The 27,889-nt window shown below is 40.2% G+C and overlaps 1 protein-coding gene across 2 annotated transcripts in view; it reads left to right on the forward strand.

Moving 5' to 3' along the window:
* pnpla7b (patatin-like phospholipase domain containing 7b) overlaps positions 1 to 26,791 on the forward strand; it is a 28,516-nt gene extending 1,725 nt beyond the window's left edge. For both annotated transcript variants that reach the window (XM_073465550.1, XM_073465551.1), the window contains exons 4-35: positions 1,578 to 1,665; positions 2,130 to 2,206; positions 3,632 to 3,726; positions 4,170 to 4,310; positions 5,107 to 5,266; positions 5,369 to 5,449; positions 5,566 to 5,694; positions 5,885 to 5,965; positions 7,627 to 7,747; positions 7,862 to 7,954; positions 9,583 to 9,665; positions 10,713 to 10,862; positions 11,130 to 11,207; positions 12,881 to 13,086; positions 13,181 to 13,312; positions 13,640 to 13,763; positions 13,870 to 14,059; positions 14,394 to 14,543; positions 15,524 to 15,587; positions 15,823 to 15,991; positions 17,433 to 17,615; positions 17,704 to 17,822; positions 18,777 to 18,933; positions 19,118 to 19,234; positions 19,623 to 19,692; positions 19,917 to 20,033; positions 21,221 to 21,369; positions 21,945 to 22,097; positions 22,193 to 22,309; positions 24,563 to 24,647; positions 24,898 to 25,028; positions 25,171 to 26,791. In XM_073465550.1, coding sequence (XP_073321651.1) covers positions 1,578 to 1,665; positions 2,130 to 2,206; positions 3,632 to 3,726; positions 4,170 to 4,310; positions 5,107 to 5,266; positions 5,369 to 5,449; positions 5,566 to 5,694; positions 5,885 to 5,965; positions 7,627 to 7,747; positions 7,862 to 7,954; positions 9,583 to 9,665; positions 10,713 to 10,862; positions 11,130 to 11,207; positions 12,881 to 13,086; positions 13,181 to 13,312; positions 13,640 to 13,763; positions 13,870 to 14,059; positions 14,394 to 14,543; positions 15,524 to 15,587; positions 15,823 to 15,991; positions 17,433 to 17,615; positions 17,704 to 17,822; positions 18,777 to 18,933; positions 19,118 to 19,234; positions 19,623 to 19,692; positions 19,917 to 20,033; positions 21,221 to 21,369; positions 21,945 to 22,097; positions 22,193 to 22,309; positions 24,563 to 24,647; positions 24,898 to 25,028; positions 25,171 to 25,236 — 3,876 coding nt within the window. In that variant the 3' untranslated portion in view covers positions 25,237 to 26,791. The remainder of the gene's footprint in view (positions 1 to 1,577; positions 1,666 to 2,129; positions 2,207 to 3,631; positions 3,727 to 4,169; positions 4,311 to 5,106; positions 5,267 to 5,368; positions 5,450 to 5,565; positions 5,695 to 5,884; positions 5,966 to 7,626; positions 7,748 to 7,861; positions 7,955 to 9,582; positions 9,666 to 10,712; positions 10,863 to 11,129; positions 11,208 to 12,880; positions 13,087 to 13,180; positions 13,313 to 13,639; positions 13,764 to 13,869; positions 14,060 to 14,393; positions 14,544 to 15,523; positions 15,588 to 15,822; positions 15,992 to 17,432; positions 17,616 to 17,703; positions 17,823 to 18,776; positions 18,934 to 19,117; positions 19,235 to 19,622; positions 19,693 to 19,916; positions 20,034 to 21,220; positions 21,370 to 21,944; positions 22,098 to 22,192; positions 22,310 to 24,562; positions 24,648 to 24,897; positions 25,029 to 25,170) is intronic.
* Positions 26,792 to 27,889: the final 1,098 nt, after the last annotated feature.

Below are 27,889 nucleotides of genomic sequence, written 5' to 3' on the forward strand. Positions count from 1 at the left end.
TCACCTCAGCTGGCAGCTGTAACTAATCCTTATTTAATTATTTTTATTGGTGATAAAGTCAAAATGGTGGATGATGGTCAGAAAATACAGACAATAACAAACAGTTAAACATACTGTGGTTGGTTAGTGTCCAGAGGGAGGGGTTATAGTGAAGCCAGAGAGGGGGGAAAAGAGGCAAATAAAAACCATATACACATATATATACACACACACACATATATATATACACACACACATATACACACACACATACAGTATATACACATACACATACACATACACACATACACATATATATACACACACACATATATACATATATTCATACACACACACATTTGTATATACATACACATATATATACATATACACACACACATAATATTGATGATATAATAATAATAGTAAAAAAATAACAATTATAATAATTATAATAATAATATAGTAATATAGTATAATAACAGCTATAATGATGATGATAAAGTGATTCATATCTGGCAATGAGAAGTAGGGCTACACAGGGCCTTTGGAGAATCAAGAAAGAGCCGCCCCCCCAGCCCCCCAGCAGCACAACCAGGGGCCTAAGTGGAGATAGGCAGGGCAGGACAGCAAATGAATATCGGATATCCCCCTTCTAGGTTTGTTTGTTTGTTTTTTTGATTGGCTGTTTGTTCTGGAGCATTGGACTGCTCCCAGGCCCTAAGGAGGGTGCTGGCCCAATTTGTGTCCTCTTCATGTTGGACCACTCTCAGACTGTTTAGGAGGGAGCCTGTCTGAGGAGGAGGGACTGTCTTTGTCGCGTTTGCCTTTTTTTTTTTTTTTTTTTTGTGTTTATTTATATTATTGTAAGAGGTAGGGAAGGGGGTAACCATGCCAACCGCATTACACCATCCATCAGAGGTCCCTGCTGCGCTGCCAGAGGGCCAGAAGCCAGGAGGAGGCCAAAACCCTCTCCCAGGCCAACATTGTCTAGCCTCACATCCCATCGAATTGGAAAGGGGGGAAAAAAACATAAATATATAAATAAAAGATAAGTTAAATAATTTTCAAAGACTAGAAAGCCAAACATATCGGCAGCGGTGGGGCTGTTCTTTTACAGACGAATCTTATTAGAGTTATGGAATATTAACTCATCCACCTTTACTCACTATATCTGAGCCTTTCTAACTTTCCCTCAGGTGTGCGTAAACTACAAGTTCTGAACTTCTTTTTAAAATACAAAAGTGTGAAATTATCATTTATGTCATCACTGTTGGCCATGAGAAGCAGGTAATTATAGATTATTGGTATCGGCTGAAAAAAATCCATATCATGCATCTCTGACTGAGACATTGTTTGCAAATGGCTTTTTTTGTATGTTGAAGTGCGCTGTAGCAAAGGGTGTACTGGGAACACATGAATGTCTTTGGTATTAGTTAACATATAACAACAATCTACCAAAAAGACGTCACATAAGCATGTGGGTGGGTGGAATAAACGATGGGGTTCTTATGTTGGATATGTATATATATTTTTTTAATTAAAGAAGTGAATAGAGCTAATTTAAATGTTTGTAATGTTTTGTGTTTTTCTTCCAGTGGACGGCTGTGTTGATCGGAGCTGTATCAGTTGTTTCTGTCCTTGGAGTTGTTGTGTTTCTTCTCTACAGAAGATACAAACTGTCAAGTCAGTACCCTGCACACTGTACACCCTGTTCTGTTTCAAGAACATTTATATCTAAACATGTTCAGTACGTAAAGATGTACAAAACACACCCAAATAATGTAATACTTAGTGTAGTCAGAGTGATACTTTACAACATAAACCGCTTCGCAGTTCAAACCAGCATTCATTTTAAACTGGTTATTGGTTTTTGAAAAATCAGCAGTATCATTAATTTTGTAGGTATAGTACAAGTAGCTGATAATATTTTAAAATACTGCATGTATTTTTTTAAGTGGCCATGTTCATGCAAAAAGAAATCAAGTAGTCAGTGCATGACTTTAGTAATTTCTCAAGCATTAAAGCTTCTGAAAGTGCAGGATTTATGGCAGCAGCTCAGGACATCAGTTCAGGGCTGTTATGAGGAGCACAGATTGTATGATAGAGTAGATCCCAAATGGTCTTACAGAGGTTTTTTGGTGTTTCAGAGGAGGCCGGTGTTCCTCACTATCGCTTCAGGAAGAGAGATAAGGTGATGTTCTACGGCCGGAAGATCATGAGAAAGGTCAGTGGGCTGGATCCCTAAACATCCCACTCAGTATTTTTTAACAGTTAAAAAAATACTGTCCTAAATGTTTTATCCATTTTATATTCAGTGCACAATCCTTTCTTTTCCCTCCCTTTAAAGAGGCTCATTGATTTGGCTCCCCATCAGCGGTGTGGCTGGCATCACTTTTGAGTTACAGAGCAAAGCATCAGTTTTTCCAGAAGATGATCAACCTTTGAAAACCCATAAGGTTATTTAGGGGTTAAAAGTATTATGCAGCAGACAAAACATGTTTTTATTCAGATGGTTAGAAGAGTCTTCAGGAAAAACCTTCAAAACACCAGTAGATGTTGTTAAATGACTGCTCAACTCTGACTCACCTAGCCACAAAAAATCAGGGCACAAAATGAATTAGCACATACAGTTTAAAGATTGGAAAAAGAAAGGCATTTGTTAAGAACAATAAAAATACTAGTGACATACATACATACATATATACATATATATATATATATATATACATATATATGTATATATATATATATATATATATATATATATATATATATATATATATATATATACATATATATATACATATATATGTATATATATATATATATACATATATATATACATATATATGTATACACCGATCAGCCACAACATTAAAACCACTGACAGGTGACATGAATAACATTGATGATCTCATCACAATGCGATGTTCTGCTGGGAAACCTTGGGTGCTGGCATTCATGTGAATGCAACTTGACACGCACCACCCATCCAAACACTGTTGTGGACCAAGTGCACCCCCTCATCACAACAACACTACCTGATGGCAGTGGCCTCCCAGCAGGACAATGTGCCCTGACACACCACAAACACTGCTCAGGAACAGCTTGAGGAACACAATAAAGGGCCCAAGGTGTTGACTGGGCCTCCAAATTGGAGGCCCCACCCCCCAACATACAGGACCCAGAGGATCCACTATAAAACGCCCTGGTGCCAGACACCACAGGACACCCTCAGAGGTCTTAAGTCCATGTCTTGACAGGTCAGAGCTGTTTTGGCTGCACAAGGGGAACCTTCACAATATTAGGCAGGTGGTCATAATGTTATGCCTGATCAGTGTATATATACAGTACATATAGAATTACATTGCAAACAAGCAGAACACATAAATAGCTGGTTTACGGCTTTATATGTATTAATCATTGATTGTTTTAATTGGTTATTTAAGGATCTTTATGTGTTTCATCTCATTGCCAAATCGAAGCTGGCCAGCTGTTGTTATTGTATCATTCTCTGTTGGAAGTTCTGGACGGATGGACGGGGAGATAGAAGACATTGACTGAGCAGCTGCTGACATCCCCATCATTAGGTCCTGTTGCTAGTGGACACAAATACCTTTACATACATCACCAAACCTTTCTCTTACAGGTTCAGACGTTGTCCTCAACCCCTGCCTCTAATTCAAACTCAGCTTCCCGGCAGAGAGTGAGGAAGAGGACCAAAGTCCTGTCTATAGCTCGCAAGTGAGTCCCTTTTTGAAGCTTTTGGTGAAGACAGAAGATAAACCTTGAGCATTAAAAGTTAATTCTTCACCTTTTGAACAGTGCTTTGACAAAATAATCTTAACTCAAAGTCCAAGTAAGTGGACCTTGAGTTAAGATTATTTCATGAAATAAGATGAGCTGGTATGCTAAGAAACAAGGGAACGAGAAAATGATCAGAGCAAAGAGTAAAATAAACAGACACAGGTATATTATTGAAAGAAAGCTTTGTGAAATGTGCATTGTGAATTTTAGAAATAATGGTTTGTGTATTAGTGATGTGTATTTAAGGGGAAAAAAGAGAAATATGTAAAATTATGAGCTGGGGTTTTGTTGAGTGACTTACTCTGCCAATTAAATTAATAAAGTGCATCTTTTCAGTATGAATAACATCTTTTGATGTTTTTTGTGTGTTTGTGTGTCAGGATCCTGCGCATCCGGAGGGAACCCCCCACCCTGCAGCCCAAAGAGCCCCCTCCCTGTCTGCTGGAGGCTGACCTGACTGAGTTTGATGTGCAGAACTCCCACCTGCCTTCTGAGGTGCTGTACATGCTGAAAAATGTCAGGTAAGTAAAAATACAAGCTGTATTTTCATTTTCCCCATGAACAGGAGCACAGTTTATATGCAGTCCCCTGATGTTTTTGTTAATACAGCATGGCACAATGAATTCTCACAGCCCTCAGATAGACCAGGTGCTCTTCTTCCTTTCTTGCTTTGGTTTTGTAAGCAGGTTAAAGGAAAGACAGCCATATTTTAATGCTATTTTTCTTTTTGAAACACAGCTGTGCAGGATGAATAACTGTAAAATGCAGATGGTGTACAACTTTGTTTTAGTGCTGTACCACCAGACTACAGAGCAGCTTCTTTCATCAGGCTTTGAAACTCCTTAATCCATTATTAGCACTTCACCATGAAAAGTAGTTTCCATTTTTGTGACTTATTCAATCAGGATACATCAGAATCTATAGTGGTGACAGACATTAAGAAGAACTATTATAACTGTATGTGCCACCGTGACCCGACCCCGGACAAAGCAGATGAAGATGAAGATGAAGATTATAACTGTATAAAAATACCCAATCTTCTCACTGATGTCTTGTTTGCTTATGTACAGTAGGTCATATCGAGGCATCAGTAAGAAAATAGTAAAAGAAAAGAAGAGACCATTATAATGAATCTGTTGTACATCTAGCACTTGAATTGGATTTGTTATATCTTGGATATGATACATATGAACTGTTTCATTATTATCCTTTGGGAAATATATTGTTCTGAAATGGTCATTTTCACATTTCCTAACTATTGATATCATTATTAGTGCTAATATAACTACACTGTGTTTACGTGTATGCTGTAACCAGGGTGCTCGGACACTTTGAGAAGCCTCTTTTCCTGGAGCTGTGTCGTCACATGGTGCTAATCCCGCTGCACCAGGGAGAGGGACTCTTTCGACCGGGGGACACTGATGACAGTATTTACGTGGTTCAGGATGGCCGCCTGGAGCTGTGCATCCATGAGAGTGTAAGGGCTGACCACAGCATCTACACAGAGATCACAAGAATATTTCACACTAAGCAAGGGATTAGTACTCGTTTTCTCTTCTGTTGTTTGTGTTTTCTGCAGGATGGTACAGATGCTGTAGTGAAGGATGTTTTACCAGGAGACAGTGTTCACAGTTTGCTCAGTATCCTGGACATCATCACTGTACGTCTTCATCCTCATATGTGAACGCGTCTTGTAGTACTAATTTAACTCTGTAAAAGGTTTTAACTCTTCATAACATTCCTCTTACTCGACGAGCTGTATTGTCTGTATTACAGGGCTATCCAGCACCTTACAAAACAGTGTCTGCAAGAGCTGCAGTCCCCTCCACTGTCCTGCGTCTCCCAGCTGCAGCCTTCCAGTCAGTCTTTGAGAAATATCCTGAAACTCTGGTCCGTGTCATCCAGGTATGTGAACTGAGAAAGACAAATATTTAATTCATCAAGTCAGCCCCAGTCATTGCAAGTACCATTTAAGCTAGTGCATAACATGCAACAAAGGCACAGGAAGCTTCACAATATGCCTCTGTTCCCCTTTTTGGTATTTAAAGTGAAGTCTGAATTTTCTCTATGTCCTGTTCCCTCTTGTCCTCTGTAGATAATCATGGTGCGTCTCCAAAGAGTCACCTTCCTTGCCTTACATAACTACCTCGGCCTGACCACTGAGCTCTTCAACACGGTACTGTTATTTTTTCTCTGTCTGTGCTCCAGACTGTGACTGGACTGATATGGATTGTGCAAGCATGTTTTTGGATTATCTTACCTCAATATTTGCGTGTCTGTTATTGGTTATTGGACGTCCCACTTATTTTTCTCTTTTTGTTTCATGGTCATGCTGCTCTGCTTCAGTCTGTTTCTCTGATTTACAACACTGCATCAATGTAGAGGCCTTATTAAGAGCGTGAGTGGTGTTTAACAGCAGGTTGTGTATATACAAGACATAATGGCAATTACCAAATTCTGCACGGATGTACAACAACTCACAGCCAGCTAATACTCTCTGGCGGCCACAAGCAGCAAGTAAAGAGACAGTAGAGTGAACAAGTAATACTTGTCCCATACCAAGGTGTAATAACTGCAGAGAGAATGCAATGGTATTGTAATTTATCAAAGTTCAGTCAAAATGATAAGAATGATTTAAATCTGTGGATGGATTTATTTTATAATATACCTACAGTCGTGATCAAAAGTTTACAAACACTTGTAAAGAACATGTACATTCAGTAACTTGAACAATCATTTTGGTGATTATAGAAAGTTGTGTGAATCAAGCCCTCACCCTTTGTAGCATGGCCACAAACACTACAATAGGAAAGTATCTGAAAGAGCTCATTATGGAGTCAGAAACAAGTCAGAAAAGTCAAATTTAATCCGGCAGATTTGGTCACATTTTCAGAAGACCTATAATAAATTAATTAGTGAAACAAACTTCATGAATGTTTTTTGTGACAAAGTAGTTTGTGTTCCACTCATTCATCACAGAGACATGAGAGCTGTAGAAATCATTGGAACGGAAAACATGTTCTTTACAAGTGGATGTAAACTTCTGACCATGACTGTATATACATCCCGCCTTTTGTTTCTTCTCCCGCCTTTGTCTGTCCTGTGAACCATTTCATGACAAAATGGGGGCTCTTTGTTACAAACTGGTTAATAGAATGTGACCAGTAAGGAATCCATGCAAGGTTCTACTACTAGCAGTTATAATTTATCAAACTAAAGTTAACACCAGCTTTGTCACCAGAAACAAAAGTCCACAGACCTCTTCTCAAAAACGAGGCTTGTGGTTAAGTATTAAATATTCTCGGCCCAGGTTTAAAAATGTTGGAATTTCCCTGTAATCACAGAGATTAGCCAGGTGAGCCTCCAAGACAGAGGGCATCATAGTGAGCCTGTTTCTTCAAACTTCTTTTCTAAAAGGCTTTGAGTGTTTCCTTGCACTTACTTACTCTCACTTGAAAGAAGTGCTTTTATTCCCTGTCCAATCAGTGGCAGGCCTACAGTACAAATACACGGTGGGGCCACTTGAGCAAATCAAGCTGATGTTTGGTGATAAGAGGCAATATCTTCATGGTCATGTTCCAATTATATATTTATAAATACCTTTTATAGAATTATTTAGAGAATGTCAACCTTTTTATATTGACCTTTTTTTGTAAATGTTGCATTCATCTTAGAATATGTACGGTGTATGTGTTAGTCTTCATACTTCATATCCATCATGTCACAGTGGGCCACATTCAATATTGAAAAAGAATTACCTTTCTAGTTTAATCTTAGTCCATATTTAGTAAATGAAGAGATGTTATTAATAAATATTTGTTGATGTGTGTGTTACAGGAGAGCCAAGCCATCTCACTGGTGTCAGTGGCCAATGTTCTGGGTGAGGCTCATCCACACAGAGGCTTCCGCAGGCAGCCTTCCCACTCTGATGATCTGGGCTCTGAAAAAGCTGACGCAGGTCAGAAACAACAGCATTCTGTCAACATTTCATGGCTGCAGTAACGTGTGTGTAGTAATGTGTGTACAGTAATTTGTGTGTAGTAGTTTTTGTTTCTGTGTTATCTTTATTCAGATTGCAGATTTTCAGAAAAGTCTGGCCAATCTGACACGTCTACATTCAAATACAAGAAGTCTCGCTCTCTCTCCACCCCCATGGCTGTTACAGGTACAGTATATACACACACACAATCATTTTTATACATATACAGTATGTATTTTATATATTTTTAATAGTTGTACCTTTCTTGTCTCAATAGGTCAAACTATGACAGTTCTGCATGCTACATGCTTATCTAAATATAACTAAAATACTTTTTTTTAATGCTACTTTTTAATAGAGGGCCCTGGAACATGTATAAAAAAAGTTTGCAGGACATTTTAAGAAAAACATTAAGAAACTTTGCAGTATGATTTCCATCTAATGACCTGAAGCTAATGTAAAAAAACAAACTTTGTGTCAGTTCCATATGGGCCAGAGAAGACAGATCTTTGAAAGAGGAGTAGAACAGGGGTTCAACTAGGGTTGGGTATCATTTCAATTTAATCAATTCCGATTCTAATTCTTCTTATTGAATCCAGTTCCTATCAAATCTCTGTTCTGATATGAATTTTTTGGGAAAGGTAAAAAAAAAAAAATGTATTTCCAGATCAAAAATCAGCCTACCTTTACTCTTGACACATTAAGGCTGTAATCTGTACACTGTCAACTGAGACAGGAAGGTTTCTTTTACCTTTCATTTATGAAAATAAATATTACTCTCTTATAAAGAATGATCAACAAAAACAATTCCAGATCAAAACTATTAAATAAATGATAGAAAAATATAAAAATATAATATAAAAAAAAAGATATTTAACTGACTGTTGTAGACTGTTGGAAGCAGCAACAATGTCAAAGTCCATGGATATTGCTGTGAATAACCAGATACCAATAATTCATTTTGCATACCTAAACGGAGGAGACTGACCGTAGCAAAGGGATGTAATCCCTTCACCACGAATCTCGTCACCGCTCTGTGACAATCATACACTTTCTCCTTGCTCATCTTCCCCTTCATGGCTAAAGTGACAGGAGTTTCTGGACTAGAGGGGGGTCTCTGAGGATGATGAACCGGAGTTGGAGGGGTGCTCTCTAAACTCGTATCTAAGAAAAATATTAGAATAATTTGTAGAAACATCGAACACGGTGCATTCCTTCAGATTCACGCCGTGTTGAATTAAATGCTTTGTCATATTGGAGATGCTTCTTCCCTTGCACGAAAAATCTTAACTGCGGGTGTTGCATTTTGCTGTGTCCTTATCTTTTTTAGTGTAGCTAGGCCAAACTTTCGAGTGTTTGCAGCGGTCAGCCATGGTCCGGGATGTAAACAGAAGTGTCTCGTCTTATCACATGCCTTGTTGACGCACTGCTTAATGACGTCATGACTGGCAGAAAAGAACAAATTTTAGGGACTTTAAAATGCTCACTGCAGTTCACTCGGGAGCAAGACTTAAATATGCATAAGTTAGAAACCGACAAGCAGAATCGAAAAGGCACATGTCTTATCGAGTCCACGGTTTAGACAGACAACTTTATTAATCCCCGAAGGGAAATTAGGTTTACAAGCAAGGAAAGGCTTCCACAACATTTCTGATCAACAGCAGCAATACAGGCTTCAAAACTTCTGTAGCCTCTGTGACATATTGGCAGAGGGAGATGCTTGTCCATCTGGCCATAGTAACTGATACAGTGTCAATCATTATTGTTGCTGATACTAATCAATATGATGACTGTCAACTTTTTGCATCTTGCAGGTGACATGTCAGCTGACCTCAACAGAGTATATGAACGGGCTAGAGTTGCCATGGAGGAGGTGACGCCTCACAGTCCGATGAAGGTCTCTGCATAAGAATTTTCTTACTTCTGGCTTGAATCCAGGTTTTGGGCCAATTTCAAAAGTATATATTGTACAAGTCTGGAGTATCAGGCCAGTCTTAATTTGTTCTTAGACTAGTCAAATGCAAGTCAGACAGCTTTACAGAAACAAGGATTGATTTTATTTTATGCCTGATGAGGTAGCCACCCTACGCCCAGGCTATCTATGAAGAGCCATGTTTCCATGGTAACAGCCAGTGACCAACAAATGACAAGATAGAGGAAAACATGGCTCATAATGTGTTGCTTTCTAACAATGTTCTGAAGCTACTAATGAGAAGGGAAAGAGTTTTAGAAACTGAATTAACAGCTGTAAAAATGCAACTTTGGGCGGCTTGGCCTAGACTGAGCCTAATTAAAATCATAATTTGAGCAACAAGTTACAGCCTGCAATGCAGAAGTTTTGTCTCCCCCTTTTGGCAGCAATGGCAATTACAAACACAGGCTGGACACACTGGATGTGTGTGCAGTGCTGTTGCATGGTGTTAAAGGAAAATCACATCATTATATTTATTGATAATTATCAAAGTCAAACTCCATGTAACCAGGGCAGGCAGGAGCCACGCTGCAGCACAGCCGCCATGCACTACACAAGCATGCTGTGTGGCCAGCCTGTTATGATGCCATGCTCTTTCTTGCTGTAGCCTACTCTGTCGTTACGGTTGCCTCCCCCTTCAGTTCTGGCAAACCAGTCATTACTGTTTGACATAAAACCCATCACTACCAGCACAGGAAAGTCACCACAGACCAGATAAAAAAACTCCACTATACTGCGAAATACAGACAGATTTACTCAGCGGTAATAGGCTTCATCAGCATTGTCTGAACTCATTTAGCAAGGTGATATGATGGACATAAAAGTACTGTACAAGTTCAATGGATCATTTTAGTTCAGTGCACAGGCATAGACAGGCATTTTACATAGACTGAGTATTATGTGTGTAGTTCAGTGACTCTCTGAAAGGTATAAAGTCTCATTACACTTTTCTGTCTCTCTCTGTCTCCTCAGTCTATTCTAAAGAAAAGTGTGACAATGCAGCAGACTCCATCTGCTGTTTACCACTACAGTGATGCTGTAGGAGGAAATGCCAGTCATAATAGGGTTAATGCCATTTTCCAAGCTGCCAAAAAGGATCTGTTACAGGTCATCCAAATACAGGTAGTGTTTAAATAACATCTACTATTTTGTTTCATTTGTCTGTTTATTTGCTTGTCTGTTAATTTCAAAATAAACTTTATTGACCCCACAAAAGGAAAACTAAATGTAACAGCAACATTCAAATGCTGTAAAGTCTATGGATATGAAAATATTGATTTATTGATCTGGTTTTGTAGTAATGAATCCATGTTTTGTGAGGTGGTTATAACTGCATACGACAGACCATTAAAAGACATTTTGTGTGTCTAAATGTTCTCGTGTTATCAGGATCCCAGTCTGCTGGAGGGGAGAGTGAATCTTCGCCAGGTCAAAGCCGGCTCTGCTGTGGCCCACCAGGGAGACCAGGTTAGTCTGTTGGGCTGACACTGACACATTCCTCAGTGTGTTGCTCTTTGTGAGACAGGTTATTAAAGCACAGAATGCAGGTGAAGCTTTTAACAAACAATGACCAGGTTTTCCACACACTGATACAGCTACATTGAATTCGCTACATTATTTATTTTTTTTATATTATTTACTGGATAGCAGTGAAGTGTCAGTGATTCAAACAAATGCAAATCTACCATCCCTACTATGAGTCCAGGCACAGCCCTCTAAGGCTGTTGCTGGTGTGGTCATCACTCACTCACGCAGCACTGAAGTCTTTTAGTCTACGGTCACTTACTACTTGTGCCCCACCTTAGTCTCACCTTGTGTTAAAGTTAAACTGAGACTAGGGCTGCACCTAACAATAATTCTTTTATCGATTAAACCAGCGATTATTTTTTGGATTAATCTATTATTTTTTATTACTTGATAAACATCACAACGAATTTTCCCAAATCTTAAATTTTAAAACTTGTCATTATATTTCAATATAATTTTCAATCATCAACAAACAAATATGATAAAGTATGCACTACAGGGCATTATTCCCCAACAATAGCCCAGTCTTAACTGGCAATCTGTGTAATCCATATATATATTACGTTTGTCTGGGGACAAAAAGTAAGTAGTAGTAGTTACTAGTAACCAGCATGTTTAACCTACTGTAACAGAGGCATGACCGGAGATCATAAGCAGAGTAGAACGGGTCAGTAGCAGGACATGTTATTTAGCATGGATAAATACTACAGAGGGAACACAACATTTCTCTGTGTAGCGTTAAGTTTCACTTTCACTTCGTTTGGTTTGTCCCCCAGTTTAAAACACAGCAATGAGCTGCCTCATCCCGGTTGTTTACTGTTGTTTTTAATCTGTCGATGAGGACAAACGATCACTAGTAGGACAAGCATGCTTGTAGCATAACAACATAGCAGCTTCGTCTTTCGGCAAACTGATCAGTGGGGTTCCCAACACGTCACACACACGGACCATGGAGTGACACTCCAACACCGCCACTCCAACACCGCCACACCAATCAGTGGTGCTTCGCCGCACCGCTGGATCCACTGAATCCTGCCGCACCGAGGATGCTTCCGCTTCAAGTACTCGAGCATGGCGGTAGCCATGCTTAAATCCAACGCATCGCCGCACGTTACGTAAATTGCTGTATTCTCATAAACGATTATGTCGATGTGTTGCACCAGCCCTAGCTGAGACCAAAGCTGTTTTATCTTGGGGGCCCAGATCTGAGAGGGCTGTGCCTATACTCATAGTACACATCTAACAACACACACCCACCTCAAGGGAAGTCAATAACCAATAAGTAGAAGAGAAGGAGAGAAAACACCTCTTCATGCAGTCCCAGCTTCCCCAGTCTTAACCCAGTCTACGGGGTTTCACTCAATGAAGGCAAAAGCAACAGCTGTTAAATCAGTCACTCATTTTGCTTCAGGGAACCACATCTGTCTTTGTTCTCTTTTTGGAATAATGCATTTTTATTTATTACTGACGAGTAAAATCATATTGCCCTCCTGTACATATTAAATTGAAGTACTGTAACTGCAATCAAACCCACCATTTGCCTGAGCACCATAAATCAAAACCATTTTTTATTTGTCCATGCCTCATATTTTTTCTCTCCACATCAATGACAGGATGTGAGCGTGGCATTTGTCATCTCGGGTTCGCTCCATGTTTACCAGCGTATGATAGACCGCGAGGAGGAAACTCTGCTGTTTGTCACCCACCCAGGGGAGATGGTGGGTCACCTGGCTGTTCTCACGGGGGAGCCCCTTATTTTCACTGTTCGGGCTCACAGAGACTGCACCTTCCTCTCCATATCCAAGGCCCACTTTTATGAGTAGGATCAAGCTCACACATCAAACATTGAGTCATTTCTTTGGGGTTCATCACACCACTGGGATGCAAACAAATCTTTCCTTTCAACTTTGCAGGATAATGCGTGAGGAGCCCAGGGTGGTGCTGAATGTAGCTCACACTGTGGTGAAGAGGGTGTCACCATTTGTCAGACAGATTGACTTTGCCCTGGACTGGATGGCTGTAGAGGCTGGCCGTGCTGTCTACAGGTATCTACTCTGCAGAGTCACTGAAGGGTTTCTTATTGAATCAATATCCATAACATCAGTTTAATTCCAGCCAGTTACCTTTGTGGCATGTTGTGCCCCCTTCTTTTTTAAGGGGTCTTAACTCGCAATCTGTCCAGTAAAGCTGAAATACCCTCAAAAAAATCTAAAAACAAATCTTGTTACAATGCAATGTAATGCCGTGAAACTTTGGGAGACACACCACGAACCCAAACACTGTTGTGGACCCATTACACTGGTTGGAGCTGACTTTGTGAAATAATGAGAATTATATTTACATGAGATAACTTTGTTGTTTTCCGATTTTAGACAGGGAGACAAGTCAGATAGCACCTTCATTGTCCTCAGTGGCCGATTGCGCTCTGTCATTGCAAAGGATGATGGGAAGAAGGAGCTGGCTGGAGAGTATGGCCGTGGGGATCTAATTGGTGTGGTGAGTGCTCAGATACTGTTTGAGAAAAAGAAAATCACAATCTGAAGACAGACTGCTCAGGGAAACACACTTTAGGCATCACAAAGCTTTTTTTTGTATTGTGCAGGTTGAGGCCCTGACCCACATGAACAGAGCCACCACGGTCCACGCTGTCAGGGACTCTGAGCTGGCCAAGCTACCTGAAGGAGCGCTGAACTCCATCAAAAGGAGGTATCCTCAGGTTGTCACCAGGCTGATTCATCTGCTGGGACAGAAGATCCTGGGCAATATGCAGCAGGTCAATGGACCTCTGGCTGGTAATTGCACACCATTTTTGTTAGTGTGTGTCAGCATGGACCTGAATTTATGTAATTCACCAATGATAGGAGCATCACCAGTTATCATGTGAAGATCAAGTTGATTCTTAAGTATTAACTGGCTGAGTAATGTAAACATGTGCCAGCCACTGTGATATAAAACACAAAACATTAAAATGTGTTGTATTTCAGTGTGAAATGAGTGAGATACAAATCAAGATAAATGTAAGACAGAGTATAAAGAAGCATATACTGTATTTACAGTAAACACTATTTGACTGTATGTTCTTTTCTGTCTAAAATATACAATGAGGAAAACTCTTCTTCCTTGCAGCTCGTGGTCTGGCTCTCCACACCCCCACCAGTAAGTGGGATGCTGGGAATCCAGTCTCCAACCTGTCCACTGTGGCCATCCTGCCTGTGTCTGAGGAGGTTCCCCTCACTGCCTTTACTCTGGAGCTGCAGCACGCACTCAGTGGCATTGGTACACACACACACACACACACACACACATACACATACACACTCACATATTCAGATAAAGTGCTTATTCAAGATGAACCCCATTGATGCGGATGACTCAAAACAATTGAGCAAAGGAGTGGGGTGCTCTGGGTACAGGGAAGTTTACCATTGCTCATTTGCATATCAAACTTATACTAACCGCCAAAACATGGAACAACTAGTACGCCCCTTAATCTTTCTCGTTTAGACTACTGTAACTCCCTTTTCACAGGCATTACTCAGTCCCCACTAGCACATCTCCAACTGGTCCAAAATGCAGCAGGCTGTTACCAGTCCCATATGAACCCAATTGCTGCCTCCCTTCATTGGCTTCCAGAAAAATACAGAATCAATTTCTAAATTTGATTAATTACGTACAAGGCCCTGCATGGCCTTGGACTGGCATACTTAACAGAATTACTGAGCCCTTATTTAAGCATTTGTCCTCTCCGATCATTTGATAGAGGCCTTTAATCTGTCCCCTGTTCGCATTTCAAATCCAGAGGTGACCGTGCATTTGCGATGGCATCACCTAAGCTTTGGAACAACCATCCCCAGTCCATCAGATTGGCCAAATCTGTAGTCCGTTTTAACGGCTGCTGAAAACGTAAAAAAAGTACAATGGAAATAAGTAATTATTTACTACCCACACTGTGATGATGCTGTGAAGAGTCTGTGTACAGTTCAAGTACAAGGCATTACCAAGCTACTGCTGATGGAACAGAACAAATTAAACACAAAATAAAGACGACATACAAGTTCAAACACATGCATTTCTATATCCTTACTACTAACAGTGTGTCACAAGGAAAATTCCTTTGCAAGCACTGACTGTACCTATCTGCTTTCATGGGTTGGGAGGATCAACCCTAATAATCTGCACCATTATACATTCTACTACACTTTGATTCACACCAACACTGTAGTTTCTTTTTGAAAATGTGTTTCTGTTTTCTGAAGGCCCCACTCTACTCCTGACCAGTGACATCATCAAACAGCGACTAGGATCTGCTGCTCTGGACAGGTAGACTCTTGTTAAAGTGAATGAATTGTAAATATACGAGTCGTGTGTTCAGGTTTTGTTTGTGTCTTATGAGGTATTGTTGGTTATGAATGATTCTTTCTGAAAACAAGACATTGATTGAGATGCAATCTCCACACTAATACAATACACAGTAATATACAGTGAACAGTTATATAAATACAGTAACAGGTGTTATGTTGCAAACAGGCTGATTTTTGTGCCTTATCTCTTAAAGTGTCCACGAGTATCGTCTGTCCAGCTGGCTCGGGCAGCAGGAAGACATCCATCGCATCGTCCTCTACCAGTCTGACTCTGGCCTCACACCCTGGACCCAGCGCTGCATCCGCCAGGCTGACTGCATCATCATTGTGGGACTTGGTGAGCAGGAGCCCACTGTGGGTGAGGTCAGTGTAAATTCACTCACACCTGTTTTTTTTTTATTTACAGAAAGAAAAATAAAGGAATTGGAAGACAGAAGCTGCTCTGTAGTCTGGTGGCAGCAAACACTTCTGTATCTGTTGTCAGATGGCAGCAGGGTGAACAGACTGTGGCTGGGTGGCTGTTGTCTTTTAGTATCTTTGGGCTCAGTGCAGACATCTCACTTCACTGATGCTCTGTAGATGGTACCAGTGATGCTCTGGGTGGTTTTAATCACCAGCTGTAGAGCCTTCCTGTCCTGGGCCGTGATGAACCATGCCAGTTTGAGATGTTTCCAGTCAGGATGCTTTCTATTGCTCCTCTTTAAAAGTATTTTTATGTTTTCCGCAATTTAGCCTTCCTAAGTTCCTGTAGGAAGCAGAGCCTTGTCTGTGTTTTTTTAAAGCAGGGTGGTGATGAAGATAGGCTCTATTGATGGTAATTTCAAGAAACCTATAACTGTTCACCTGCTCCACCTCAGCTCCACTGATGTAGACAGGGGTGTGTGTCTTTGCCTCCTTTTTTCTAAAATCATCAATCAGCTTCTTGGTTCTGTTGACGTTGAGCAGTAGATTGTTCTCTCTGCAAGGCTGTTGATTTCCTCCCGATATGAACTTCACTGTTGTTTGTAATGCAGCCGATGATGGTGGTGTCATCTGCATACTTCACAATAGAGTGTGTGTATACTGGCCGGTATATCAGTATCAGAATTCTTTATTCCCTGATATCAGTTTCTGCATTGATATGAAGTGATGCAAAATCCATTATCAGTCAACTGTAGTGCTAATACACATGAGCCCATAGTGGGACTGGAGTATTGGTGCGTGTCCCAACAATGCCTTAGCTTCAAAACATTCTCTCAAATCAAAACTTATTTTAAACCCTTTTTAAGTGACACGTTCTTTGAAGGTCTAAATAGTAAGCGCATGCGTGAAACCAGGACTAATATATCAGAAGTGTATTAAAGGTACTTTAATGTTTTTATTCTGGCAGCCCCTGTGGAAAAAAGATGAAGAAAATGGTGAAATCATTTGTTTTAGTACCACTAGACTACAGAGCACCTTCTGTCCTCAGGCTGTAAGACCTGCCTACCTCAAAACTTCTGTTGAAGTACCATGAATAAAGGCTGCAAGGTCCCAGGCACTCAGGTCTACTGTTTCTTTGTTAAATGAGCTTAGTTAATCAATACAGACTTTTAGATACTGTAGCTAATGAGGCCAACTCTTCTGAAGCTACCACTTATCTTTTTAGAGTAGAAACGGCAGCTGTGTCTGAAGTGTTTGAATACAAATCTGTTATGATGAGACTGTTCACATGTTGACTTCAGCCACACCTTCATAGTATTTGTGAAACCTCCTTTCTGCAATGGATCCCTGTGATGAGCTGAGTAGAGGATACCTGCTTCTCATTGCTCTTCTCCACCTGTAGTTGGAGCGGATGTTGGAGGGCAGTTCAGTTCGTGCTCAGAAGCAACTGGTGTTGCTGCACAGAGAGGACGGCCCACCGCCCAAAGGGACAGCCGAGTGGCTGAACATGCGGAGCTGGATCTCCAGACACCATCACCTGTCCTGCCCCCGCAGAGTCTTCTCCAAGAGGAGTTTACCTAAGCTGGTACTGTGCACCTACCCACAGAGTCTTTTATGGCCATATCTCGGCACTTAGCAAATGTGTCATTTCTGTTTGTGTGTTTGGTTTTCAGAGAGAGTTGTACCAGCGCGTGTTTGAAAAGTGTCCAGATCGTCATTCCGACTTCTCTCGTCTGGCCAGGATCCTGACAGGAAACAGCATCGCCCTTGTGCTGGGTGGAGGGGGCGCCAGGTACTTTAGCATTATATACAAATACATATTCCTCCCCATATTAGTGAACTGAAATCTTGAAGTGTGAAACCAGTGAACTGCAGAAAGTGACTGTTCATCAGTGTGGCAGGTGTCTAATTATTTACATTGTATGAAATCTAAGTAAGGGAAGCCTAGAGAGTTGTAATGTTGGTAAATCCAGTTCTCTGTGGACAAAGAAGGCACTACCTGCTGACTGATTTTCACACTTTCATTGCAATTCCTTACTTCTTTTAGCAGCCTGACATTTGAATGATAGATGTGAATGAAAAAAACTAAATGCATCAATCTCTAAACAGCAAACAGTTGATAACCAATTCACAAAACCTGTACAGTATATTCCAATAATCAGGTGTACTCTGATTATTTCTATTCTGATCAATCTGTTTCTTTTCCTCACTGCTCTGGCTTGTCCTGGAGCTCTGACAAGGTAGGAACTGTGTTCCTCTCAGCTCTGACCTGAGGCACCTGTTAGACCTGTGTTGACTAAGGCAGTTCTGATGCTTTTCATACTGTATATGCCACTTTCTTAAGATGTTTACTGCACCCATTGATTCCTCCTTGCCTCCATTGTTTGATTGGGTTTGTGTGGTTGGTACCACCTACTGTATCTGTGCACCTGTAGCTCTGTAAACCACTTGGTCTCCAATTTTAACAAGTCATTTAAATTTAACACAGCTGAAACATTTTCACAAATATTTTTACTGGAGAGATTTGCCAAATTATATCTCAAAGTAATTATTAAAAAGTCAGACTCCTTTGGAAACCCATGCACTTCACTACAGACAGATTTTTCAGTATCTTTAAAGAAATCAGACTGTAAATACGAGACTGATGGACTTGTTAAAATAAACATTTTTTGATAGTGTTTAAAGAAAATGTGAAGTCACACATCATGTGTGATGGTATTTGCTGGATACCCCTGTCTCTTTTCAGGGGTTGCTCTCAGGTTGGCATCCTGCGAGCGCTGAATGAGGCGGGGATCCCTATCGACATGGTGGGCGGCACCTCCATCGGCTCCTTCATGGGAGCACTGTACGCTGAGGAGAAGAGCAACAGTCGCATGAGGGTCCGGGCTCGTGAGTGGGCCATGGTGTGTTGACATTATACTGAGGAGAGAAAAGCACACGTGAACAAAACTTTGGTCTTGTTGTTGTGACATTTGCTCTCATATTTGTCTGCTTCTCAAATGTTTTCTCTACATGACCTGCCAGAATTCCTCGTTCCTTACCTATCAGTATACATATGTATCACTTGTAACTTCTTTCCTTTCTCAGGATATGACCTCTTACTTTAAGAAGATCTTGGATCTGACCTACCCTGTTACCTCCATGTTTTCTGGAGCTTCCTTTAACTCCAGCGTTAGCTCTGTCTTCAAGGACAAACAGATAGAGGTAAGGTTCGGGGTTTCTCTGAAACAAGTTCACCAAAAAGACCAAGAATAAGAGCAGCATTGGAATTCATGTGCCACACATGAAAATTACCTTTATTTCACACCTGAGGTGAGCACTCAGTTTTTATGTAAGGTACTGTGTACTGTACTTTACATTACATGTTCTGTGAGAATAATAATTCATAACTAATTAATGTAATTAATAAATAAATAGAATAATAACTATAATTATAATAATAAAATAAGCATATTTCAGTGGGATAAAACAAGAATATCTGGCATCAAATACAAATGTTATATTTGTTACAAAGAGAGCGTACAGTTGTGTCTTTCAGTAATAATGTTCTCATAATTAATTACAGATGTTTTTATTACTTCTCCTTTGCTAGGACCTGTGGCTGCCGTATTTCAACATTACTACTGATATCACAGCTTCCTCCATGAGAGCTCACACTGATGGTCTGTGCAACTCACCGCTCAGAAAGACATTTTTAAAAACAATAACAAAAAAAAAAGACTTTTTTGTATGAAATGAATCAAAAGAATTGAGAAAAATGGGCAGCAAAGCAAATGTAAACAACATTAACAAAAATATTAACACTGCTATGGTCCCATGATAATTTTGGTTATAAAGCATGTTCTGATACTGATACTGTGTCTCTCACACCGTCTCTCCTCTTCAGGCTCGTTGTGGCGCTATGTCAGGGCCAGTATGTCACTGTCTGGTTACCTGCCACCTCTCTGTGATCCCAAAGATGGACACTTACTCATGGACGGAGGGTACATCAACAACCTGCCTGGTAAGAAACACTGGTAGTGACGCTGGTACTGGACTTAACAGCATGACTCCTGTGAGTCATATGAGTGGGAATCATATATTCTGTAACAAGAAATAGATTCACTAATTGTCTCTCAGCTCTTTCTGGAGATACAGAAGGCTTTGTATAACTTTTTTTCACATATGTTGTAGTAATGGAGACATAAATGAGTGACAAACCACCTAAAGCACTTAAAGCACTTAAAGCACTCAAAGCACTTTGAAGAGAAAAGTCTGTAATGCCAAAGATGGTGGTTGAATGACACATATCCTGCCCCATTCCCCCAAAAGCCAATCATCTGCCCTTTTACAGCTGAATCATATCAAACAATCATGTTGTTGTGCTGACATGAGCGCACAGTTGAGATTAAGGACAGTTTCAACCAACTCAGTGCAGCTGCAGAAGGACTTCTACTAGGCATGGAAGAGGAGGATATCACGCTAATACACCAGATTACCAAGAAAAGTGAGCTTATTCAAACATTAGACAATAAACTTGCTGTTGTTCAAGAGCTGTGGCAGGTTGAGCTGAAGGCATCACATCACGACACTGAGCTTTACAAGAAGTTGGTATAACAGTGGGGAAAAGTGTTTTAAACCTTATTTTGGGGAAAAGTCACTGTGAAAAGTGTTTTCTTTTTGTTTTTTCATCAGATTTGACTGGTGATTCTATACATGCAGTTTTTATGTCCAGGTGACCATTAAAAGTGAAGTTCTGGCTCTCTCACCATTCATTTAGATAGAGTCCTGGTCTTGTTAACCTGAAATAACCTCCAGGGGGCGATGCCAAGGTCGCTGCTGAGTGGCAAGACCTGCCTAATAGGATTTTGGTAATACTCCCCATTACCTGAAAACAGACTGGGTGGAATTCTCCTTTTAAAGCACACTTGAATATTCATTCACATCCCCGAATCACATTTACTAAGACAAAAACCCTCAGCTAATCTAAATCATCAGCCCTATGTGAACATTGTGTAATTGATCTGATTGACAGGCAACATAGCAAAGAAAAAGTCTCTCATGTGAAATTACCCAAACTGTATCTAACTTCAGCAGAAAGTTTTCTGATCATGTCAGAACGCATGGCTCATAATAAGAAGCTGACTGAGAGCAGGTTATCAGGGCATTTAGACCCTAAATTAAATGTGTTTTTCTCATTTTGGTATCAAGCCGATGTGGCTCGCTCCATGGGGGCTAAGGTTGTGATTGCTATTGATGTTGGAAGTCGGGATGAAACCAACCTGACCAACTATGGGGACTCCCTGAATGGGTGGTGGCTGCTGTGGAAACGCTTCAACCCTCTTGCTGAGAGAGTCAAGGTAAACAGTCATTTCTGACTTCCTCTTATGTTATTCTTGTCACCATTTACCAAAAATAATGCACAAATGTATGGTTAAAGCTTTTTCACCTGCTGAAAAAGCATGGAGAGAATCCATATGACAATTGTAAAATCTAGAGACACTGAATATCAGTAATGTAATGACCTTCATACCTTTGTTTAAGCAACATTACGCAATTACTTTACTTTTGAATAACTGCTTCAAAATCATTTTAATGGTACACTGACTTCTAGTAGGGGGATGGTGCTTCCTTCATATGCACTCCACACCCTGAATGCCTGTTCTTGCACCATGTAACTTCGGTTGAGCAGGTACAATCTCCCCCGAGAAGTGCGTCAGTATGGACATGATGGCAGAGGTGAAGAGACTGAAGAGGGAGTTGATGGAGCAAGCTAAGAAGCGATAAAGAGACAGTGACAGAGCAAGAGTAAACCTCAGACTGGCCCTTAGCTGTTGGCAGAGTATTCCACTCTGAAACTATAGGGCAGCCAAGTTGCAAAAACTACAGCGTCTTACATAATGTTGCTTTAAAGGTAACTAATTTCACCCTCCAGGTCCTGAACATGGCAGAGATCCAAACCCGGCTTGCGTACGTCTGCTGTGTGCGGCAGCTGGAACTGGTCAGAGATAGTGAATACTGTGAATACATCCGGCCGCCCATTGACCACTACGGCACGCTGGAGTTCGGCAAGTTCGATGAGATCGCCGTGAGTTTCCCCTAAGCTCCTCAGTGCTATTCCCCATGTCTGTACCATCTGATGGTTTTGAAGTTCACTCTAACCCTCCCTCACTGTGGCTGTAGGAGGTGGGATACCAACACGGGAAGACTTTATTCGATGTGTGGCAGCGCAGTGGCGTGGTGGACAGCATGCTGAAGGACAGACATCAGGAGGAGTTCCACAAGACCAAAACTGGCCATGTGAGCTCAACTTATAGACACTACTACTACTGACATGATGCTGCTTTCATGTTGTTTTGTTTTATTCGGACCAGTATGAATTTTGTCTTGACTCAAATCAGAATGTACAGAAAAATCTGAATAGTTAGAACTTGGTGATGGTCTGACCTGCCTAACTAGTGGAGATGGCACAGTTACAATCTCTTTTGTTTATCGTTAAGTATTGTGCTACCACAGTACCAAACAGCAGACAGCCAAAGATACTGCCTGAACTTAGCAAATTATCTAGCAGCTAAAGCCAAACACATTTTTCTTAGGAGTTGGAGGAGAGTGGATGTATAATATAGTTATATAGTGTTTTGCTGACATCGATCATGTTTTACAAGCATAAATACACATTTACAGCTAATTTAGATGTGCTAACAGACGCTTTGTGGCTGTACTGGATGATAACCTTCAATGATCACTCATTTTAAATCTCACAAGCACAGCTGCTGTCTGTATGTCTGACAACTGTTATCATAAAATAGATAGTGATTTTACCTGCAGCTCAGCAATGTCTACACAGGAGGCTACTTATGAGCTGCGATCAAATTTGATACTTGTTCCAAAGTCAGAAAAATATGTCAATAAGAAAAACAAAAAATACAAATTCAGCTATATAACATAAGCAATTGAAGAGAAACAATTGAAATGCTGATTCTTAAGTCAGTTGCCAATAAATACAGGATATACAAAGCTGCCAACAATGATCCAATTATGTGATTAGTTGTCAACTATTAAATTAATCACCAACCATCTATTCCAATAGATATCTATTCTAATAATCTATTAAACAGTTTGAGTACTTTTTACAAAAAAAGTCAAAACTCTCTTGTTCCAGCCTGTTCAATGTAAATACTTTCTGGATTCTTTCCATCACAGTAAACTGGGAAACACTGACCAACAATTTTCACCATTCTGACATTTTATAGACTTAAACTTAACTAAACGGTTAATGAATAAAATAATTTAATTGAAACTGAATTGTTGATTCAGCCCTAATGTACAGTAATTACATTCACAAGTGGCTTTTTTCTGCTTTAGAGACTCAACTGGTGCATAAATGTGGGGAAAAGAGACGAGCGTGACACACTCCTGACATGGACCCAATGAAAACCAATCAAATGAATTGCAAATCAAATCAAATGTAAATTTGTGGGGAGTGATTATGAATCCAGGAGCATGGTTTATGAACCAGATTGGTAAACTGAGAGAAGAGATTCACACGACTGACCCCAGAGGGCTCTGTAGAGAGCACACCAGAGAGGAAAGAAGAATGAATGTTAGTTTACAACATTCCAAACAACATGATCAACACAGTGTGAAGAAATATCACTTTTGCTATCATGTCAGAGATGTGTATATATTATTATTGAATTTAGCATGCTAACCAGCTAGCCCACAGCTAGTTTGTACCTCACGAGGTGATAGTCTGGTAGTGAACAACACCAACGCTCCCCTGGTGCTCAAAGCTCCCAGTCCAGGCAGACTCAGCTAATAGGAGCCCGAGCTGCACAGCTGGATGAGCTAACTAGCTAATGGTGCTACAGTTAGAAGCAGTTATTTACTCTGGTGATATGCTGCCCCCTTTCTACTTGGAGTATGAATACGACAGGTGGCCAGTCATTACACATTGCACCTTCAGGGCCAAACAAACTGCTGCATGCTGTTCCTACCTCATGGCACCTTTGAATGAATGTTTGGAAACTTTTCAAGGTGTTAACATGCTTACTCTCTTTTCACGGTGCACCGCTGCCTTCTCAGACGCTTTACTGCCACCAACTACTGATATTCAACACCATCCTCTGCAGTGGGCAGAAATGGCTTGTGCAATGCATGATGTACACAGTACTGGTTATGACTGTGCAACACTGCTCCTCAATGCAACTAGTGGCCACAAACTGGCAGTGATCTCACCCGTCAGATATCACACTGACTTGCCGGTGTTTGCATTAAGATGTGGTTTGTGTAGACTGATGCAAAAGGACAAAGCTTTGTACCAAGCTTCATTTTTCAGTTTTGGGGATGTCATGAGAAGCCACAAAATGATCAAATAGGTGGAAGTGTAGTCAGCACAAAGTCACTGCACTGCACAGACACAAAAACAAGGCTCCTATTAGATCAATTCCAAGTATTGTTTTATTGATGCCACCTGGTGTCTGCTCTAAATGTGTCATTGAAACGATTGAGAATAAACTGAAACTGGGGAATGATGCAGTTTGTGTCTTTCAGGTGGTCACCTGTCCAAACGCCTCCTTCACTGACCTGGCGGAGATTGTGTCAAGAATCGAACCTGTCAAGAATGCCTTAATAAACGGTTAGTTAAAGTATTAAAATCAAAATTTCAATATTTTGTGTATATATAGAATATATACATTTAAAAACACTTTTATAAAGCCTTGTAATGAAACTCCTTAATACTGCTTTGATCATTAAACAAACTAATTTATGTTTAGGTTGAACTATCTGCTATCCCTGGGGAAAGTGAAAGCTACATAATTACTACAATTTTATCATTTGAATTGGGACAATGTTTTTCAAATACTGGCTTTTTTGTCTGCCTTCAGAGGAGCTGTCTGATGAATACCAGACAGATTATGATGAGGAGGCGGTGGAAAGCGCCCTGTCTGACTTTGAGGCGTTCACCCCCGGCAGTGAATGCACTGAGGGAGAGGAGACGGCAGACACGGCTGAAACAGTATGTAAAAAAACCATCATCATTTGCTTGTTTCAAATCAGCGTAACCATTATTGCTTAACCCTTTTCTGATCACCACAGATGCAACCATCCTAAAATAAATGGATGACAGTCATGACGTTTCACTTTTCTCTTTTTCACAGGATGAAGAAATTCAAATCCGTGTCCGACGCCGACCGAAAAATGCCCCACAATGTCCTCAGCCATGACATCCAATCAAGGGCGTGAGAGCTTGGCAGGGCTGCAGACCATGGTCGACAACACACATATTTCAATGCAGTATTTCTGGTAACCTGTGGGAAAACTTGACAAGAGTTAGCATAACAAACGTGTAGCTGATACGTTGAAAGACACTTGAGCAAGAAACAAAACAGGTGATGGATACAGTGGCTTGTGCTCAAACCTCTCTTGGGGAAACAAGGGAATAGCAAAGAATTTTACAAATCATTTAATTTACAGTAATAAAGCAGAGTGTTTTTTTTTTAGCCTGTTGACACACACAAGCTGTGGAAAAACAGTTTATGGAATCACCATAGGAGCCTTGAAAATCTCGAGAAGATTGTTATCTTCAAGCACATCACATACAACTTAAAAATGCACTACAATCTTTTTGTATAATATTTCATAAGCTATGCAGTTCTATGCATGACTGGTGCCGTCCATATGCTCAGATATACTTCGGCATTTCCTCTCAGAGTAGGGGTATTTGTGTAATGTGAACATTGTCTGACTATGTAGAAAACACATATGAGTCTCTGTTTTTTATGGCAGTGCAAAGATTAGTGACAGCAGTCGTATAACATTTTCCAGACCACTGAACCTGTGCCTGCCCGCACAAGCACAGCACTGCGGGGGAGGCATAATGAAGTACAAGGTCTATTTTCAGCAAGTAAACACTCGATCTGTCAATTCCATAGACTTTTCTGTTCTGCAGACATTTTAACTATGCCCCAATTATATGCTAGATTTTACATTACTACATACTAACCAGGTTTTGGGTCTATGTCTGTGTACAAAGGAACTGGAACTCACCTGAGATTAATGGACCTATCAGTTCTTCGTGTATCTTCACATGGACAGTACCAGATACTGTTTGAGAAGCAGACAACCTAGCGACCTACTGTCAGTGGTTAGTAACACACCTTGTGCCTAGAGTTTTTGCTGTATGATACAGTGAGATTCATAGAATGTGATCACTATTATAAGTGTGAACATTACTTAGACCTACCTCTACCACCTAACAGTGGTACTACACTCAAACTAGTACCAGCCAATTAATGCATCATTTTATAGCTGCCATTTGTCCTTTTTAATTGCAGTGTTTGTGGTATAGACTGTGGTGATTCAGTGTTTTAAGTATTTCTGACTGGAAGGGACAAAAGATAAAGTGTTATGAGTATAATGGCTGTTATAATAGTCTAAATACCATGTTATTATTGCTGGATGATGTTGATGTTAATGATTTTGTGTTAACAGGGAATAGTTACCACTATGTTAGAATATTTTCTGTAAGATGTTGCCACTGAAACATATAATGAATATAAATATAAATAATGAATAAAGATTTAGAATATTTCATTCTAAATATTTTGTGAACAAACTGTTAGATAATGTTAAAATGTGCACTACTTGATAGATTTTTTTTTCTTGAAGCTGTGCTGTTTTGACTAAATGGAAAAGTCCAGGGGTTTTTTTTCTGTGGAATCTGAAATTGAGCTGAAAGTGTTTGTTGCTATGTTATAATAAAATTATTTCTGGCTGCCAGTTAAGGTGTTGAAGATATTTGACCACACAAGATGATCAGTACTCTTGCAGTTTTTACAGATGCATAACTAGACTGGTGTTCAGTAGAGCACATGCCTCTGCCATGGCCCAACAGTCCCCTTTTATTCAATCAAGCCTAATCCAATATCAAATTCAACATTTTTAAATCTGCTAGATCTGGATTTTTTATTCACTCAGAGATACCAACCAACCAAAAACACCTGATTGTTATCATCAGAATCCATACACTATTCCCTGAAAAATTAAGGAAAATGTCCAACTACGCAATGTTAAAGAAAGCCAGAAAATATTCCTGGATCCATTCCTTTATCCAGATCCACAACAAAAGTTAATGGGGTCCATTCTGGGCTGAGACCCATCCTCGTGTCCAAGTTTTGCAGAAATCTGTCCAGTAGCTTTTGTGTAATCCTGCTGACAGACCAACCAACCAACAAAGGGGCAAAAACATAATCTCCTTGGCAGAGGTAATAATCATTCCAGTTATACACTACAGTAATAGTATATCATATTTGAAACAGTATAACTCTATGTCTTCATTTTCCAACATCTTGAAACTGGCTTTTGGGTTAGAAATCCTAAAAGTACAAAACGTTTCAGGGAAGGTTCTGTGATTAACTGTGGCTGAACCCTACTGACTTTTTCATCTCCTGACACCTTTTGACATTTTGGTTTTTACTCTGGTACAGATATCCATTGTGTCCAGAAGATGAATCCTAATGATCCTGGTGATCCGCTGCCATTTCTTTTAGTGCCATCAGCTGTAAAATATCTCAACAGCTTGTAGAAGGATTGACATGAAATTCGGTACACACATCCGTGTCCCCCTCACGATCCATTCATACATTATCTGTAACTGCTTATCCTGTGCAGGGTCACCCTGGACAGGTCACCAGTTCATCACAGGGCTGACATATAAAGATTATAAGAGTGTGGGAAAATAGAGAATCCAGAATTAACCAACACAGACACAGGGAGGCCCCTCCCCCTCTGCACAAATTGTATTAACTTCTTCACTTCTTCAACTCCCCTCACTTTTTATCAAGCACCGTCGAAATCATTTGCAAAAAAGCAGGAACT

The sequence above is a fragment of the Pagrus major genome, chromosome 5, assembly GCF_040436345.1.
Source record: "Pagrus major chromosome 5, Pma_NU_1.0".
Classification (NCBI taxonomy): domain Eukaryota; kingdom Metazoa; phylum Chordata; class Actinopteri; order Spariformes; family Sparidae; genus Pagrus; species Pagrus major.